Here is a 20325-nt window from a genome sequence, read left to right on the forward strand (position 1 = left end):
TATTTGCGACAATGTTATAAACACGGGTTAAAACCGTCACGGAACCTCAGTGCACAATATATATAGTTAAACAAAATACATAGCATTCAGTACAGTAGGCGTAGCAGTGGGCGGGGTTTGTAGCAGTCGCGAAAGATAAGGCAGAAAGTAGGTGTAACAAGGGGCGTGTACATAGACATGTGATGTAAACGTAACAGAATATGTCATAAATGGGGCGGAAACATGGAGGGGGCTACCTAAGGAGCCGGGACCTCTGACCTAGTGGTGCGCGCAAGCTGGCAATGACATGTTACTAGGAGGAACTGGGGGCTATGACTTCTGCGCTAGAAGAGGAGACGAAAGTCTGGAGTGTCAGAGCGACATGTACCTAAACACTATGTAGTATCTGATGTTTAGAGAACATGTTGATAGAATCCAAAAGTTATCAGGGCAAAGGCTAACAGACTCTAAGACAGGTGCATGCATTATTCTACATGTAGTGCGGGTGCAAGGAATATTAAATGACCATTAATACAGTATTTCTCTTACATGGAGACGTAAAGGCTAGACCATGACGGAAACTATTGATGCGATTCAGTAGCTTAGGAATGCAGAGAAGGAGAGCTGGACTGATAACTAGAATCATAACATACTCTTGGCAGACTGGCAGGCAGAGCCAGGCCGAGCCGGGCACTGTGAGGCAGGAAGTAAGTGAAGGGTCAGGGATACAGGTGGGGGCTGCATCGCTCCTCGGAGAGGGTTCAGGAGACAGGAGCTGAATCTGGTGTCCGGGCCCTTTTGAGGCCTAGAAACGGGGACTTTTACTGAATTAACGTGCACACTGTAAAACGTGGCAACATAACTTTACATAGGCCTGATATTCGTTGTATTCACGAAGACTGGAAACTGGCATACTAGAGATGGACACAACTGTAATTGCATCTTTAATCGGTCATGGGGAATACATCTGCATATTAATCATGCACATATAACATAAGATGGGGAACACGTAGGGACACAGAACATGGCAAAATTTACTTTTCCACATTCCCTCCTTGTCACTACGTTTCCATCAGGAAACATCAATATTCATGATACCATCTATCATTTCATACAGTATCATTTGCTCGTCTCGAATTGTCTTGGAACGGGACTTAGGACTGGGACTAAGACTAGGAATACAGGATGTAGCACAAATGCCGCAAATCGCAGGGCCACATTGTAAACAGAGGCAGCAACTGAAAATGATAATTACTGCTATACCTAGGAATGACAATACTTTCCATCCCCAGGCAGAAATTATACTCCAGAGCCAACCGGACCATGTCCAGGTGCCTGGATTCTGGTGTAACTGATGGGCAATTTTATGAAGTCTGGTTATAGCTGAATAAACAGACGGCGCGCTATTAGGAATGAAAATGCAGCAACTAGATCCGATGACTCTACATGCTCCTCCTCTATCGGCCAGTATGACGTCAAGAACGAGACGATTTTGGAGCACGACAAATGTCATAGCAGATTGCTCTTCGGTTAAGTTACCTAGAGCAGAAGTAGTCTCATTCACTACTGCTTCAAGGGTTCTGGTTAACCTACGGATTAACTTACTATTCTGGACGGGGCCTAAAAAGAAGAAGAAACCTTTATTGAAGTCTTGATATTGTTCTAGAGCAGTTTCAGTTTGATCGACAATTGGGGACTCGATCTCCCTTCTATGTCTAATGTGTACTAGATGTGTGTTTCTATGATAATCGAATGGGGCTAGAAAAACTGGTGGCAGTAGGAAGGCAATGTAACAGGTTCCATCCCAGTCGAGGGGCAGACGAACATATGCGGTCTGACCACAAACAAAATATGAATGACGTGAGGCTTTGAAAATAGATTTCCCACTGTCACTATACTTGACAATAGTAGTACAATCACTATGTCCTACATGTGCGGAACCATTCTTTCGGACACATAATTCGCCTTTGACTGGTAGTACTGAAATTGCAGGTAAATCTGGAGTAGTATCGGACTGAACATTCAGGACCATAAAATTCGAAGAATAATTACCTAAATTATAAACTTCATTTTCTAGATCTAACCCTGTTCTATGGGTGAGACCTTTCTCGTCTGGAAAACATGTACTATTCAGAAGGGACATATCAGTTGAGGATGACGTTAACGTGGACCATGCTCCACACGAACCATTATGTGAAAACGGATAAGGAAAGAGTGGCAGAACTCCCTTCGGTGTCTGGAAAGGGGGGAGTCGACCACACACCCAACAATTAGTGGCATTGCTGGTCTGGTGTGAATAGTGCAACATACGGATAAACGTGTTATTGCGCATAGCAAGACGATAGGATAGCTCGTGAGGAGGCAGATCACTAAATGTGTGCTCTAGCGTAGTATTAGAAAACTTATTTACATGAGAAATTGGAAAACATAAATGCAATGCATAACTTGTGCAGGTAACCATCAAACTCAAAAATAGAAGAAAACATAGAATAACGATACATCTGATAGAGTTTTGACTAACTCTCTCACTATGGGGGTCTATCTCATACATGTCAGAAACCTGTCTAACCGTTTCACCCGAGGGGGACTTAGACAATTAAACTGGCTGACTTATTTTACTAGACCGGAGTTTTAACTTATACTCCTGCTGCGGAGTTTCCTCTAACAGGGGAGGCTTGGAATCAAAGTTTGTAGCGGGACAGTCCTTAGAAATGGAAAAGTCTTTGGAATTGTCATTAAAAGTCTTTTTCCGGATGCCATGAAATTTCTTGACGTGGGACAGATGGACCCAGCCCTTGCGGCCTTCCAACTTCAAGGCCGTGCGGGTGGTCAAAAGGACAAGTTGAGGTTGTTTCCAGCGGGGCTCCAGCGGACTTGAACGATCAAAGTTCCTCACAAGGACCAAACTTCCTGGAACGATTTCATGCGGTTTCACCTCGGTATTGTCTGGAAATGCGGCGGCAACCTGTGAACGACAAGAGTGGAGTGCAGACATCAAGGAAGCTAGGTAACCTGTCAGCATATTACTGGAAACATCTGTAATACTTCGGGGTCTAGGTGTACCCCACATATTAGGGGGGCGGCCGAATACGACCTCATAAGGGGACAGACCTGATCTGGAATGTGCAACCATGCGCATATAAAATAGGGCGACTGGCAGAGCTACTAGCCAGTCTAAACCTTTCTCTTTACAAACTTTGGCGATGCGGATTTTCAGAGTCTGGTTATGTCTCTCTACGAGACCTGCTGCTTCAGGATGGCGTACACAATGAAACTTCCACTGGTACCCTAACAGAAGGGAAACATGCTTCATGAGTTCGGATGAGAATGGCTGGCCGTTGTCAGAATACACGACCCTAGGGAGTCCATAACGAGGGAAAAATTCACGAACCAACTGCTTGGCAGTGGTCGCGGCTGTGTAATCTGGAACTGGATATGCCTCCGTCCACCTGGACAAAGCACATACAACTACAAGGACATACTTGAAACCTCGACATCGCTCCATCTGAATATAATCCATCTGGAGGACCTCAAAAGGGTGGTCAGGAGGCTGGAATCCCCCTTGTTCCACCGGGACACTTTTACCTGGATTGAACTGACAACATATCATACAGGTACGGACTTTCTGCTTGGCTGCAGCTCGTAAATGCTTGTTGAACCAAATGTTCTGGATACTGTCTAACATGGCTTTTTCTCCTAAATGTGCAGGACTATGTGCGGTATTAATAATGACTTGGACCATTGAGTCGGGGAGAAACCATGTGGCTTTTCCCTTCGTCAACCATCCCTGATCTGTCTGGACCCCTCCTTGTTCGGACCATTTCTTGATTTCATCGGGAGTAGCATGTGACTGGATATCTATGACATCTTGTGTGGGGTCCTTAACTGTCATACATGTAGTCGGATCCGGAGTGTGTGTCAGTGTCATGTTAACTGGAATGTCTGGAGTCTGGGCTGTGAGCTTGGCTGTTCGATCTGCTAGATCGTTACCTTGGGAGATGATGTCAGTGACTTTCGTATGTGCTTTGCACTTCATGATAGCGATAGCTGTCGGTAAATGTATTGCATTTAACAGAGCTTGAATGAGGAGACCATGCTGAATCTTGGTTCCATGAGAAGTCATAAAACCTCTTTCTTGCCAGAGCACTCCAAAGTCGTGTACGACTCCGAATGCATAACGTGAATCTGTGTAAATATTAACTTTCAGGTTCTTGGCACGTATGCAGGCTTGGGTCAGAGCGACTAGCTCTGCTGCTTGAGCGGACAGGGTGTCAATACGGTGTGTCTCAATAACTTCAGTGTCAGTAGTCACTGCATACGCGGCTACTAGTTCTCCTGTACTTGTTCTCATACATGAACCGTCCACATAAAGTGTCAGGTCGGGGTTAGGTAGTGGAATATCTGTCAAGTCTTGTCTTGGCTTTGTCATAGTGTTAACAACTTCCACACAGTCATGTGTGGCAGGATTTGAAGTAACTGACGGTAACAGTGTAGCTGGATTTAAAACGTTGCAGCGTCTGATTTCTATGTGTGGCTGGAACAGTGTCAGTTCATAACCTGTTAAACGTGCAATTGTCAAATGCTGAGTCTGTGTTCGGTTTAAAAGAACTTCCACGGAGTGTGGGACTTGTACTGTCAGGGAGTGTCCTAACACTATGGAATCACGTTGTCTGATAGCTAGTGCTGTGGCTGCAACTGACTTGAGGCACGCAGGCAGAGCCTGGGCTACTGGATCTAATGTGCTCGAAAAATAAGCACAAGGCTTGTATTGTCCTGCTTGATCTTGTGTGAGAACAGATAATGCTGTACCTTCACGTTCTGTGACAAAAAGTGTAAAAGGCTTACTGTAGTTCGGTGTAGCTAGAACGGGTGCTTGGCATAAGGCTTTCTTTAATTCATTAAAAGCAAGTGTATGTTCAGATGTCCAAGGGAGGACAGTCGATACGGCTGCCTCCTGTGTCGTTAACTGTATCAGTGGCTTGGCTAGAAATGCATACTGGGGAATCCATTGTCTGCAATAAGAAGTGAGGCCGATAAAAGCTCGTACCTCCTTCTGGGTCTTGGGCTGAGGAAGACTCGCTATTAACTGGATACGGTCAGGTGTCAACTGCCTACCCCTCTTGGACAGTAAGTGTCCTAAGTAGACCACTTGCTGGACACAGAATTGGAGCTTCGAAGGGGACACCTTGTGCCCCATCTCGGCTAGGAAATACAGAACTGTAAGTGACGCACGCTCGCAGTCACGTTCAGAGCGGGCTGTGATCAGTAGATCATCGACATACTGGAGCAGGGCAGTGTCAGTTGGCAGGTGAATATTGTCTAGTTGTCTCTTGAGTGCTTGACTGTAAATACTAGGACTTTCTGTGAAACCTTGAGGAGCTCGTGTGAATTTATAGCTCCTTCCATTTAAACAGAATCCGAAAAGGAACTGGCTGTCTGGATGAATGGGAACACTGAAAAATGCATTCTTGAGGTCTATGACTGTGAAAAATGTGGCTTCGGAATCAATGGCTGTCAATAGGGAAGAAATATCTGGAACAACTGGGTACTGGGGAATGATACATTTATTAAGTTCTCGAAGATCAATCACTAATCGATATACTGGAGGTGCATTTGGATCAGTACGTTTCATGACTGGAATGATAGGAGAATTACATACATTGGAGTCAGTTTCTACAACCACTCCTTGAGCAATGAGCTCGTCAATAATTTTGGATAAGGCTGCTACAGCCTCAGGTGGCAATCTGTACTGTCTGATTCGTGGTAATACCACACCTTGCTTGAGAGTCACACGATGGGGTGTGATTTGCATGAAACCTACATCAGTTGGACCTTGCTCCCATAAATGCTGCGGGACATTCAGTAATCTTGGATCAAAATCACGTAATACATAGTGACCCTTAAAGTCACGTAAAAACAAACGTATTCCTTCTGGGGAGCAGCAAATAACTGCACCTAATTCTTTCAATGTCTTAATACCTAACAAATTTTCTGGACATGACTTCGTAAGTAACAGATCAGTAGTTCGGGACAATGGACCTACTTCTAGAGTAACTGGTTTGGAAATCTCGTTAACTATTGGCTTTCCTGAAAATCCAAGGGAAACATTTCTAGAGCCTGAGAGCGGAGCCCCTGGAACCTCGTCATGACTGATAGTAGTCCTACTTGCCCCTGTATCAATCAGAAACTTTCTGTCTTTCCCTAATACTTGACTATGAACATAGGGACCCTCTTGATCTACAGGTATCTCGATGAGAGGCAAGCCTACCTCCCTCTCTAGGCTGTTTCATGAATACTGCTGGTATTCTGGATACTCGGACTGTGCATACTGGTACATCTGCTGTGTAACATGCTGTGTTGCAGCTATAGGCTGCGGTACTGTAACTGTCTGTTGTGCATTCTGTGGTAACTGAGAAGTCTGTGAAACTTGTTCTTGTCTAGGCGGACGTGGTCTTTCTTTAGTTTTACCAGTAGCTATGTTGTGTTTCAGAACTGCACACTCGTTTATAAAATGACCTGGCTGTTTACACTAATTGCAGGTCCCTTTAACGGGACCTGCAGGATGACTGGCTTGATTCATACCCCTCTTCTGACTGTCTTGAGGAACAGATTGTGCAACTAATACTTTCATTTTCGTGTCTTTCATACGTTTCCTTTCATGATCTTGCTCTTCTCTGATTCTATTCTGGTGATACTGGAGCATCTGTAACATTTGGGACGGAGTATTAGCTTGCCATGTACTTTCGACTTTCAAAACTCTATTTTTAACTTGTGGACTTGAATTCTCGACTAGTTTAGTAACAAAAAGATGAGGGTATGACTCACTACTCGTCTTCAAACCACTGTTGATGATAAAACATTTCTCGAATCTAGAATAAAAATCACTAGTATCTTCGTCTTGTTTCTGTTTACAGGCTGAGATTGCATCCCAGTCTTCCTTTTTCGTGGCTAGTAATCTTGGCAAAACTTGTATTAACAGTTCGGGCAATTCTTTACATTTGTCTCCTAGACCGGTACCTAGTACACGTATATTATCTTCAGCTTCTAGAGCTGCCCAATCTATCTTTTTCTCTCCCACCTCCCATTCTTTTTCCTTGAGTTTTTCATATATGCCCGCAGGCAACAGAACCTTTAACATTTTAATTATATCTGGATACGTGTATTCTCCCATACGGAGCATGTCTTTTAATTCACGGTGGAACCCTGCTGGATCTTTATCGTGACAGGGAATTAACTTCTTCATCTCTAAGAGTTCCATCTTTGTAATCGGGGTGTAAACAAATACTCGTTGCATTTCACCACCCTGTGTCCTAACTGGGTGTACTTCTCGTAACGGATGCTGTCTGTCTATGTAAAATGGTTTACTTTCTGGAGGTGAGACATGAACAAAATGCGGGTTCAGGAACGTTCTGTATTTGTGGCGGTGTTCTAGAATGACACTAATTAAATCGGTACCTAGACCTTTCCATCTATACTGTAGTAACTCGTTCAGAACATCATGTAACGGACCTGGATCAGAATGCTGACCCTCATACAGAGTGATGAGGTGCTGGATCATATACATACCCACCAGTCGCTGCTCGGCTGGGGGCAGTTTCAGAAACATTTGTGCCACTATTTCGTCTGGAAAAGTGGTAGAATCAGTAATCCATCGGACTGCTGATCGGACTAGTTCTTGCTCGTGCATGGTATTAAGTTCACTATAACCGATTCGTGATTTCAGAATGTGATCGGTAGCTTGAAATACTTGCTCTAGAGAACCTTGTTCTGGTGCTGGAAGAGAGAAAACTTTCTTGTGTTCTAGACGTGAATGTCGGTCGGAAAGTCGAGTTCTACCTACATACGCTATTCTGGAAGGATTCTCATCGTCTACCTCTTCACTAGAAGAGTCGTTTTCTTTCTCGCTTACTTGTGCTGCTTTACGTTTCTCGTGTAACCTTATTATTTCCTTACGAATTTTCTTGTACATACTCTCTATACTACTGAGTGTCTTGTGTCTTCCCTCGGCTATATGATCACTCCATTTCGTCAGAGCTCTCATTTCGGTCGGATCTTTAGTCGGATAATCTTGTTCCCTTATTAAACAATTAATTAGAAACTTTAATAGCATGAGCTGAGTCTCAGCTTTCCTTAAAGACATGACTTCGCCAATACTTTCTGGATCTGTTCCTGTACGAATGAAACGATATATTCTGTCTAGATCTTCTTTCATATTTGGTAGGATGTCCAAATACTCGGTCACCCGTCTTACGCGTAATGAATATATAACCATACTATCATCACCTGGGACCGGATCATAACGGCATTCGGTGAGAGCTCGCCTGATATCTGCAACGGACTGATGTTTGGGCGTGCGCTGTAACGCACGTTCATGTAGCTCGGCTAATATTACACGTTTGTGTGGCGGCGGGGTACCAGGAGGACCTCCCCCCGCGGCCCCTAAACTGGAATCGTCGACTGATACTCTTCGTGCTGGCAGAGTGACCGATGTAGCGGGTACTTGTACTGTGGGCTGGACCGGGGGTACCGTAACGGGTGCCCCGGTGGCTGGAGGAGCAGAAATTACATTATTTGCAGGAGCTGGCGGAACAGGATTTGCATATTCTGGGACTGTGTCGTCCAGATAGGACGAGAGAAAAATATCAGCTGCGGTCGGTTTGTGACGTAGCTTGGTCGGAACTAATGGTGGCGGGAAATTACTGGATGCCTCCGGGGTTGCTTTTGGCAAGCCCTCGGCAAGAAGAGGGTACATACCCTTAATAAGGGCATTCCTCTGTCTGTCTGACTGTTCGGTTTTAACTCGTTCACCTATTTCGATTAATTCCCTTTCTTGGGCTCTTTCTGAGGATTCTCTACTTAATTCTGACTTTCTGATTTCTTTTTCGGTTCTTTTATGAGATTCTTTGCGCCATAACTCGATGGCATCTTTCTGTGACTGTCTGGCTTTCTTTTTCCATAATGCTTCTTCTACTCGCATGATGCACTCGGCATCCCATGTGCCTGATACAGGCCATCTATATTTCTCTTCTAATTCCTTAGTGTACTCGACCCATAGATCTAGATATAATATGGCACTTATGCCATGCTTGTGATACATAAAATGACCTGGACTGTCCCTAGGCGGGACAGGAACTGCTTCCTCGAGCAGACCTTTTCTAGTTCTTAACCGACGTAACTTGGAGAACAGAGGCATGACGTAAACTGGGATCTGGACACAATACAATACACGATAAACACAATAATGACTTGAGACTGATCACTCATACCACGACATTGAAAAACACATTGAAATGACATTTAAAATAACAGTTCGGACAGAAACATTACCTGGAATACTGAGAACAGAAACACATGAATTTTCTCGAGAACAGAACTTACTAGAATTACTAGATGCACTGCTGAAACAGTACGAAACATACCGGTCCCATAAAGAGACACGTCAGGACCCGCATCCACCTAGGTGGACACTTCGTGTTGGATTTGCGTACCCAAACCCACGGACCAGAGACAAATTAATTGACCCTGTCTAGATACTACCCCAGCAACGGTACTCACCGGGCAGCAAGAACGGAAGGCCTCGGACTGGACTGGACTGCTACGACGACGGACTACGAACTTCGGACTTCAGTTACAGGTGGGCCTCCGGATACCTCGGACCTTGGACTCTCGGCTTGGGCTCTGGTCGGGACTCGCCGCGTTCCTCCACCGCCTCGTCTGGATGCTGGACCGCAACCTCCGTCTCCTCCGTGGGCCTGAGGGATACTTGAAGCAGAAATATCTGCACGTGCACGGTATGGTTCCGTCACGGCTGCAGAGGGTCAGGGGGCTTGCGTGGCTTCTCCGGCGCGTGGGGAAAGGGCAAGTCCCTATTCGGGCGCCATTATGTGGTAAATAAATAATTAAATACCTGTACTATTTTTCGGAATAATTAATTAACAGATAGCTCAATAAATAAGGGTCAAGATTCGAGGTAGCTGGAGTTTGCAGGTTTTAATACAGCATAAAGGACAGCAACAGGACAACCTGCACGGGAATAGGATGGCAGCTGCCGGGGGGCATGATCGGGACAAAAAGCATAACTTTTAATAACAGTGCACAATATATATATAGTTAAACAAAATACATAGCATTCAGTACAGTAGGCGTAGCAGTGGGCGGGGTTTGTAGCAGTCGCGAAAGATAAGGCAGAAAGTAGGTGTAACAAGGGGCGTGTACATAGACATGTGATGTAAACGTAACAGAATATGTCATAAATGGGGCGGAAACATGGAGGGGGCTACCTAAGGAGCCGGGACCTCTGACCTAGTGGTGCGCGCAAGCTGGCAATGACATGTTACTAGGAGGAACTGGGGGCTATGACTTCTGCGCTAGAAGAGGAGACGAAAGTCTGGAGTGTCAGAGCGACATGTACCTAAACACTATCTAGTATCTGATGTTTAGAGAACATGTTGATAGAATCCAAAAGTTATCAGGGCAAAGGCTAACAGACTCTAAGTCTGGTGCATGCATTATTCTACATGTAGTGCGGGTGCAAGGAATATTAAATGACCATTAATACAGTATTTCTCTTACATGGAGACGTAAAGGCTAGACCATGACGGAAACTATTGATGCGATTCAGTAGCTTAGGAATGCAGAGAAGGAGAGCTGGACTGATAACTAGAATCATAACATACTCTTGGCAGACTGGCAGGCAGAGCCAGGCCGAGCCGGGCACTGTGAGGCAGGAAGTAAGTGAAGGGTCAGGGATACAGGTGGGGGCTGCATCGCTCCTCGGAGAGGGTTCAGGAGACAGGAGCTGAATCTGGTGTCCGGGCCCTTTTGAGGCCTAGAAACGGGGACTTTTACTGAATTAACGTGCACACTGTAAAACGTGGCAACATAACTTTACATAGGCCTGATATTCGTTGTATTCACGAAGACTGGAAACTGGCATACTAGAGATGGACACAACTGTAATTGCATCTTTAATCGGTCATGGGGAATACATATGCATATTAATCATGCACATATAACTTAAGATGGGGAACACGTAGGGACACAGAACATGGCAAAATTTACTTTTCCACAAAAGGACCCCCGTCCTATATCTGGGCCAGCCCCGGAGTGGGACGCCAGTTGTATCCTGGACTGGAAGCCCTGCTGACGCCGTCATGGCCGACACCAGACGAACTCATCCTCCCCGTAACCCGACGACCTTCTGAGAGCCTGCTGGCGCTGCCGCGGCCTACCTTGCTGAACCATCTGAGAGCCTGCTGGCGCTGCCGCGGCCTACCTTGTCGAACCATCTGAGAGCCTGCTGGCGCTGCCGCGGCCTACCTTGCTGAATCATCTGAGAGCCTGCTGGTGCTGCCGCGGCCTACCTTGTTGAGCCATCTGAGAGCCTGCTGGCGCTGCCGCGGCTCGACCTCTAGGAACCCCCCAGCTCGAGGATTGAGAGCTGTGCGTAGGGTATCCCTTCCTCCGCCCCGAGTAAGACTGTCCCGCTACCTTTCTCCCCTTTACGAGACTTTACGGATCCCTCGATCAGCCTGTAAATACTACCAAGAACCAGCAACCTTTATTACCTATAAAAGCTTAAGAACTTGACCTCTTGTGTGGTGTCCGTCTGTAGTGTTGTGATTACTCTGCTGTACGATCCTAGGAGAGGATCCTCATTCAGGAGGCCTCTCGGTAACGCTCGGCTACTTCTCGACGGAGAGGTGGGCCTGGGGGTGGTCAGTCAGACATCTTCTGCCTCCCCCGGGGTCGCCTTTCCAACATCACCCTTACGTCAAACTCGGCACCTTCCAGGTATAAATATACCCACAACTGCCCTAGCAAACACACAGTGGTTTGGAGCAGATCGACTAACTACTTGCCCGACGCCCTGCTGTAGCGAGTGCCGAAGGAAGCCGACCCTCCAGCTGACGCACTGCGAGAGACGCTGTCTTTTCTCCTGCCGAGAAATCCAGCTCCAGTGTTTCCCTGCTACCCTTGCGGGTTACTGGGAGATCGAGTCCTGAGGGAGAGATACAAGACATCCTTAATTCTATAACCAAGGTACGGAGCTGATTAGACCCTTAGAGAATTCTTGGATAGATTCTTGGCAGAAACTATTTAACTCAAGCTACACCTCACTTACTTCTTCCCTTGTACTAGACTTAGGTTAGGTACACCGGGGTAGGCGTATTTTAGATGCACCAGTCGAGTACTTTTAGTCATTATTTATCATTGTATGTATTTGATCTATTTTATGTATCTTATGGCTTAGAAACCATATCATGCTTTTACAGTAATATTTCATAATACTCTTTTTACTGTACGCACTTTACTTCATAGCAAGTATTACGATTGTAGCAATTCACTTCTCTTGCATGAGAAAGAAGACTGCTCAATAAATAACCTTTTTATTGAAAACGCCCGTCTCTCTATTTCTCTGCAAAAACCCTGGTGAAACGAAGCATGCACGATTGACTGAGTGAAATAGCCATCTATTGTTTCCGTGACTCTGAAGATATATTTCTTATTCTTGGGGAACAAAGTTGTCAGAAACTAATCCCTTCTTGTTTATTCAAGAAAGTTTCTAGTGACCTCTGAGCTAGCTGGTATTCATAATTAAGTCTAACATATTCAATAGAGACCTAGTCGACCTAAATCCTACGTCTAAACTATCGTTTATGTTATTCCAATGCGCAGAGCCTATTGGGAATATAGGAACTACACTACAAAAGTATAAAAATCCAGAACTCTGAGAAGCACCAACTCACTTCTACTCATCCCTCCAAAAATGAAAAAGAAACGACCCAATACAGGTCCTTCTCTGGCAACGTACCCAGGATGTGGAACGCACTCCCTATCGACCCCAGATGCAACCTCTCCTTGTCTTGCTCTAAGAAGGACCTGAAACTTCTTCTCCTTGTTGGAAATGGGATCCCTGGCTGGCCAGGGCTTTCGCCAAAGTCAGTCAGAGACCACCACACCCAAGTCAGGGCAAGGGAGTTACACGCCAAGATAACCCCAGCTCACCCTCTAGGTAACGTGGCGCGAGCAGCAAGGCTAAACTTGGAGGCGATGTAGGCTAAGTATTTGCGCACGCACCCCAGCAACAACAACCAAAGGCCCACCACAAAGGAAACTCCACACAAGGTTATATAAAAATAGCCTTTGTATTACACCAAAACACATTAGATAAAACACACTTTACAATGTGCCAGAGGCACGGGCAGAATTTACAAGGGATTATTTACAAGACAGGGCCACCTGGACCACTGTCCGGAATCAGCACTTTTAGAAGTAACCATACAATACTTGTAGGCCTAGAACTTAGAACATAGCCTATCAGACAGTACCTTCCATCCTGGTTGCACGGGATAATGCGAGTGACCTCCTTAGTAAGCTTCAGCGGGCGACCCAGCGAAGCGGCGCGGCTCAGGGGAGAGCGGCGCTGCTCGAGGCTTGGACGGGCTGCCGGCACGGTACAAGCGTTTCTCTGGGGCGACCAATGTGTGCGGCTCAGAAGAGGAGGGGGAGGCAGGATGCGGGCGACCCAGCGAAGCGGCGCGGCTCAGGGGAGAGCGGCGCTGCTCGAGGCTTGGACGGGCTACCGGCACGAGCTGCCGAGGGGAACGAGCGAGGCACACTTCAGCGAGGCCCCAGGGGCCCAGGGAGATCAGACAATTCCCATCAATTTGGCAGGGAAGGCACCATAGAGTCCACTGGTCCTGGGACTCTGGTCAGGGGGCAAGCTTAGTATCAAGCCCTTGGGATCACTTATAACAGAAGATCACTGTAACACAAAATAGGACATAAAGCACACAACCAGTACCCACTGGTAACTGGTAAGTACCCCCTACGCAATCCTAACCACCCTAGGAACAGGTCACGCAGGGAACCAGGACCTTACTAGCACCACCTGCACTAGCAAGAACAACCACCTCAGTATCACAATACAAGTAGGGACATAGACCTGGGGACAAAACACATGATGCAGAACCTACATTCAGCGGTGTAAGGAACACATGACGCATCAACACACGTTCAGCGGTGTAAGGAACAGGGCACATAATGTATCAACAACACATTCAGAGGTGCAGCAAAGAGCACTTTGCAGAAATCACAGTAACATGAACTTACATCAAAGTCCAGGGTCCAGGTTGCGCCACTGCGCCAAGACCTAAACGTAGCAGCTGCCCACTACTTGCTGGGCAGCTGAGGGATTCAAGTTGGGAACAAGAACATTTTCATGGGGTCACAGCCCCTCTTTTATACACCTTTTCCCTTTGTCTTTAGGTGCAGGGTGGGGGCAGAACCAGTCGCAGCTGGTTCTGGAGCACTCTTGATGGCCCAACCACCCATTCTATTCACTGGCAGGGCTTGGGTCATCAGTCACACCACAGGGGGGCGGAGCCAGCATTGTGTGGGGAAAACCCAGCCCATCCAGGACACAGGTACACTCACCCTCACAGCACACGTACAGCCATGTCTAGAAATGGCGCTTCCCTACTAGACACATACATGCCGCATACACCATCTCGCAGCATTCACCCCCCCGAGTTCACACATACCAAACTTGACCATGCACACCTCACGCATCAGGAACTACCAGGGACACAGACATTCCCCATGCATTCCTATGGGAGGGCAGGCCAATCTCACACACGCACTCAGGGCGAGCACGCACTTTACACTGCGCCATAGTGTCAAAGTGCGCAAAGACCAGAAATCACTATAATTTCAAGGCAAAAAGTTCAGGGGTGAACCTGCCACAAGGCCCAAGTCCAACACAACCCCCTTCCAGCCAAAACGCAGGGTAGGCCAATCACCACCGTGATGGACTTCCCTGCTTGGGGCGATAGAACACGGACGCGGGCCCGCACTGCAGGGACACCCTCCGGTTCTACGCCACTTTGATCCATAAGACAAGCACATACTAAAAAAAAACCAGGCCCAACTAGGCTACCCCACTGGTACTCCTTAGTTGTCCACGGCTAGGACCAGGCCCTAGGCCACCTAGATACCACTGGTCCTTGCCAATCCACAGAGTGGGGGGTAGTAACCCCTGGCCTGCACTAGCCATTCTCCACTCCCTTTCTCAGTGTAGTTCCAAACTACCACTGATCCTTCAACCTAGGGTCCGCACCCTCAGGCTGACCAGAGGTCACGGGCAAGATTGCCCCACCCTACCTCTACTTCTGAAGCACCCTCCAGAACACAACTCTCCCACCGGGAGTCCACATTCACCGGATGCACAGGGGTCAGACTCCCTCTGACCCCCTTCCAGAGTTCTGCACCCTCCCACTATAGAACAGGGTCCCTCCACTTAAGGTAGGCCCCACCTGCTCTCAGGGTAGTACCACAACACTCAGCCAAGAACCCTAAAGATCCCTGCTAGGCCTGTACCACCCCTTCTGGGAAACACAGGGTCTCTTCACTTAAGATGAGCCCCACCTGTGTTCACAGGGGTACCCCTAGAAGACAAACCGGCCAGGACACTGGCTACAGTCGCCCTGCCGTCCAGGACAGGCAACCACCTGAACCTGGCTCCCTAACCTAGGGACGCTACCCTTTGGTTAGATGCCTGGCGCACCAGGACTTCTACAAGTTGAAAACAAAAATCTAAGACTTTCTCTCTTCCTTCAGCAGCAAGGCAACCACTGCAGGTCAATACCCCATACAGCTTACCCGGTTCCTTCTCTTCAGGCAGGAGTTCCCTCTTCTAACTTCAGGACACTACATACAGTTGCCCTTACATCCAGATCCGGAAACACCGGCTACTGGCTCCCCAACCGAGGGACGTACCCTTTGGTCAGATGCCTGGCGCACCAGGACTTCCTTGAGGGTGACACATAACTAATGTGTCGTGTACAAGTCTGCCTGACACTCAGGACAGAAGTGGCACCACCATGGTCACTCACTGGCGACACAACCCTTCTGGCTGGCCCCTGACCCACTGGCTTTTCCACTGGGGAACCTATCCCCCTCGCACCCCTTCATCTGGACTTCTGCACCCTCCCAACTGAGCGGTACTGCCAGTCACCAGAACTACTGGAACCCTGGTTACAGAGGTTCCACGTTCTCCAGACACTCTGGAAGATCCTCCTCAAATGACCTATTGGTACAGCCTAGGCCCCCGACCTGATGTTCCCTTCAGAAACAATCCAGGCCCTGACACTGGGTTTCGGGCACCTGGAGACACGCAGTCCCACCCACTCCTTCTCTTCTTGAGACAGGACGTGGGCCCCTACACCGAGACCTAGCTGGGCTACACTGAACCTCCTCCACCACGCTGGGCTGGAAGACACCTCAGACACTCCTTTTGGAATCACTCCATCCCCTATGCCTCTCTCCTCCCAGAACATTACCAACTCCAAAATTCTGTCTCTCAACAGACCACAGAAATCAAAAAGCAGGCTCCACTATCTGCAGACGTTCTTGGGAAAAGTTTAACACACAGGACTTTAGGTATCTGAACAAAACAAGCATTCAGCAAGCTCCCCATCCAGAGAACTCACAAACACATCCAGTGCCACACACCATTCATCCACACACACCCCTCCCCAGACTGGTAAGGCAGTTTCTACCACCCCTGACTTCTCAACCTGACCACACTTGACACAGGTACCATTACTCCAGGGCAGGGACGGGGGACAAATGCACTGGACACACTCATGCTGCCACCACTGGATCCCACCCTTCTGTGAAATCCAGAAAACACACTGCACTTAGGGGGATGATCTACCCTCCCGAGCTAGGGAAACCTAACTCAAGTGCACAAGAAACACATTTCCACAGAAATGACATTTTTAGCAAACTCCAACAATAATCCCCAAAATGTTTTTATCTAAAATGCAGAGTTTTGTGGTGTAGCCAGCTGCTACTGTGGTACAACGCAAACACAAATCCTTATCCCACCGCTTGCCGCCAATGTTGGAAATGGGATCCCTGGCTGGCCAGGGCTTTCGCCAAAGTCAGTCAGAGACCACCACACCCAAGTCAGGGCAAGGGAGTTACACGCCAAGATAACCCCCACTCACCCTCTAGGTAACGTGGCGCGAGCAGCAAGGCTAAACTTGGAGGCGATGTAGGCTAAGTATTTGCGCACGCACCCCAGCAACAACAACCAAAGGCCCACCACAAAGGAAACTCCACACAAGGTTATATAAAAATAGCCTTTGTATTACACCAAAACACATTAGATAAAACACACTTTACAATGTGCCAGAGGCACGGGCAGAATTTACAAGGGATTATTTACAAGACAGGGCCACCTGGACCACTGTCCGGAATCAGCACTTTTAGAAGTAACCATACAATACTTGTAGGCCTAGAACTTAGAACATAGCCTATCAGACAGTACCTTCCGTCCTGGTTGCACGGGATAATGCGAGTGACCTCCTTAGTAAGCTTGAGCGGGCGACCCAGCGAAGCGGCGCGGCTCAGGGGAGAGCGGCGCTGCTCGAGGCTTGGACGGGCTGCCGGCACGGTACAAGCGTTTCTCTGGGGCGACCAATGTGTGCGGCTCAGAAGAGGAGGGGGAGGCAGGATGCGGGCGACCCAGCGAAGCGGCGCGGCTCAGGGGAGAGCGGCGCTCCTCGAGGCTTGGACGGGCTACCGGCACGAGCTGCCGAGGGGAACGAGCAAGGCACACTTCAGCGAGGCCCCAGGGGCCCAGGGAGATCAGACAAGTCCCATCAATTTGGCAGGGAAGGCACCATAGAGTCCACTGGTCCTGGGACTCTGGTCAGGGGGCAAGCTTAGTATCAAGCCCTTGGGATCACTTATAACAGAAGATCACTGTAACACAAAATAGGACATAAAGCACACAACCAGTACCCACTGGTAACTGGTAAGTACCCCCTACGCAATCCTAACCACCCTAGGAACAGGTCACGCAGGGAACCAGGACCTTACTAGCACCACCTGCACTAGCAAGAACAACCACCTCAGTATCACAATACAAGTAGGGGCATAGACCTGGGGACAAAACACATGATGCAGAACCTACATTCAGCGGTGTAAGGAACACATGACGCATCAACACACGTTCAGCGGTGTAAGGAACAGGGCACATAATGTATCAACAACACATTCAGAGGTGCAGCAAAGAGCACTTTGCAGAAATCACAGTAACATGAACTTACATCAAAGTCCAGGGTCCAGGTTGCGCCACTGCGCCAAGACCTAAACGTAGCAGCTGCCCACTACTTGCTGGGCAGCTGAGGGATTCAAGTTGGGAACAAGAACATTTTCATGGGGTCACAGCCCCTCTTTTATACACCTTTTCCCTTTGTCTTTAGGTGCAGGGTGGGGGCAGAACCAGTCGCAGCTGGTTCTGGAGCACTCTTGATGGCCCAACCACCCATTCTATTCACTGGCAGGGCTTGGGTCATCAGTCACACCACAGGGGGGCGGAGCCAGCATTGTGTGGGGAAAACCCAGCCCATCCAGGACACAGGTACACTCGCCCTCACAGCACACGTACAGCCATGTCTAGAAATGGCGCTTCCCTACTAGACACATACATGCCGCATACACCATCTCGCAGCATTCACCCCCCCCGAGTTCACACATACCAAACTTGACCATGCACACCTCACGCATCAGGAACTACCAGGGACACAGACATTCCCCATGCATTCCTATGGGAGGGCAGGCCAATCTCACACACGCACTCAGGGCGAGCACGCACTTTACACTGCGCCATAGTGTCAAAGTGCGCAAAGACCAGAAATCACTATAATTTCAAGGCAAAAAGTTCAGGGGTGAACCTGCCACAAGGCCCAAGTCCAACACTCCTCAACCAATACTTTACCGACCAAGGTCAACCATCCTAGACATCAATACCCTAATGGACTCCCCCCCTCACTCTGACCTTAAAGGATGGCGATTACCTGACGCTGCAAACTAACTACCTGCGTCTCTCTCCCTTCACTGGATACATAAGTATTTTGTCTTTGCTTTTATATTTAGGCACCCTCATGTGCTACGATGTTACGCAGTTTTTCTTTTCCTTTGTGTACGTAAAGTGGTGCGGCTGAACTTGGGCTGGGGGGGGAGGTTAGTCGCCATTTCCCCCTGACCCCATAGGACAGAGAGCACCCAGGTCTTTTTGCTACTGTCAGACAAGAGAGCGAATGAGCAGGACAGCACAGTGCACAAATACAGAGACAACACTATCCTCGCAGGGGGAATCGGCAGACCCCCCCTCCCCCCAAACGGTCTCTGTTTCTCGTGAAATTCTTCAGTGCCTTCTGTGAGCCCTAGCTTTCCTCCCTACACACAATTCCCTAATAACCTCAGATACTCCAAGGCCCAAACCCCTGGGCCTTGTCCTTGAGCACAGGACACCTGAATAGCCTGCATTGGGGAGGCTCAGTCCTGGGACCACTGGACACTGAGCTACAGGGTTTGTTTACTGGGGAGATGGGGTGCTGTGAGGGGTGGATAAGTGCATGGGATCATAAGGGACGGCTGTATGTTGGTAGGGGTGGGGAACGGGAGGTGTGCACAAGAGGGTGTGAGCACAGGAAGTGCAGAATGGAAGGGGCACAGTCAGCAACCATGAAAAGCAGGGGACGAGGAAGGGGGCATCATGAGCAGAGCTGCTTTAACACACCTGCAAAAAGAAGAATTACCCGGGGCTCCACCTTCCAAGCAGCCCATGGTGAAGTGGTCAGAACAAGCCCGCTATAACAATGGCTGTAGTACCCCCCTTGCTGCAATAGGAGGTGGATGCTGGGTGCGTCTGGGATCGTGGCATTTAGGATCACTGCTGTGCTTTTTAACTCAACTGTTATTCGCGCTGACCGATAGCGCTTTCTACTGTATATTTTATTTCACCCTGTGTGCTTGCAAGAGTGCTACCGCGCGCAGATTGTGAGCGCGTTTGGGATAGCGCAGTACTGTTCTAGCTAATGCGTTGACTACTAGCGCTGTGCTTCTCTTATCTCGGCTTCACCTGACGGCATACTGCCTCTTTCCTTGCTTTCCTTTTTTCCCCCACTTGAGGCGAACTAGCCGGGTGGTCTCCTGCCCTTGCACCTTCCTCACCGCACTTCCTCGCCTTGCTGGGTGGCACAGCATCGCGGTGGAAAATTATGATCACCTTCCCCATACCTGTTGGGCTGATTAGGGCCCGCACGGCATTCTGGGGCTGGGAGGCTGCACTGTGCATCAGCGGCCATCTTCGGGAGGACTGCTGGCACGCTGGTCGGTGGACCAGGGGGGCGGTCTTTCCACCTATAGCCTGACTGATATAAAACTAGGGGTGTTTTTCTCCACGCAGCGCTATCGCACCAAAGGAGCGCCTAAGGAAAGCCCTTCTGCACCCGTCAGCGTCACGGAAGTGGACGGGTGCGGGCGGTG

At 48.4% G+C, this 20325-nt stretch overlaps 2 protein-coding genes across 2 annotated transcripts in view; both read right to left on the minus strand.

The window, feature by feature from the left end:
* LOC147659539 (uncharacterized) overlaps window positions 1-4408 on the minus strand; it is a 40572-nt gene extending 36164 nt beyond the window's left edge. The window contains exon 1 of the mRNA XM_086951657.1: window positions 3462-4408. Within this exon, the coding sequence (XP_086807783.1) occupies window positions 3462-4408 (947 nt within the window). The remainder of the gene's footprint in view (window positions 1-3461) is intronic.
* A 1857-nt stretch (window positions 4409-6265) lies between these two features.
* LOC147659540 (uncharacterized) lies at window positions 6266-9172 on the minus strand. Its single transcript, XM_086951661.1, is given in 1 exon segment — window positions 6266-9172. A coding segment is annotated over 1 exon segment (2907 nt).
* Window positions 9173-20325: the final 11153 nt, after the last annotated feature.

Source organism: Lissotriton vulgaris, unplaced genomic scaffold, assembly GCF_964263255.1.
Source record: "Lissotriton vulgaris unplaced genomic scaffold, aLisVul1.2 SCAFFOLD_882, whole genome shotgun sequence".
Lineage (NCBI taxonomy): Eukaryota > Metazoa > Chordata > Amphibia > Caudata > Salamandridae > Lissotriton > Lissotriton vulgaris.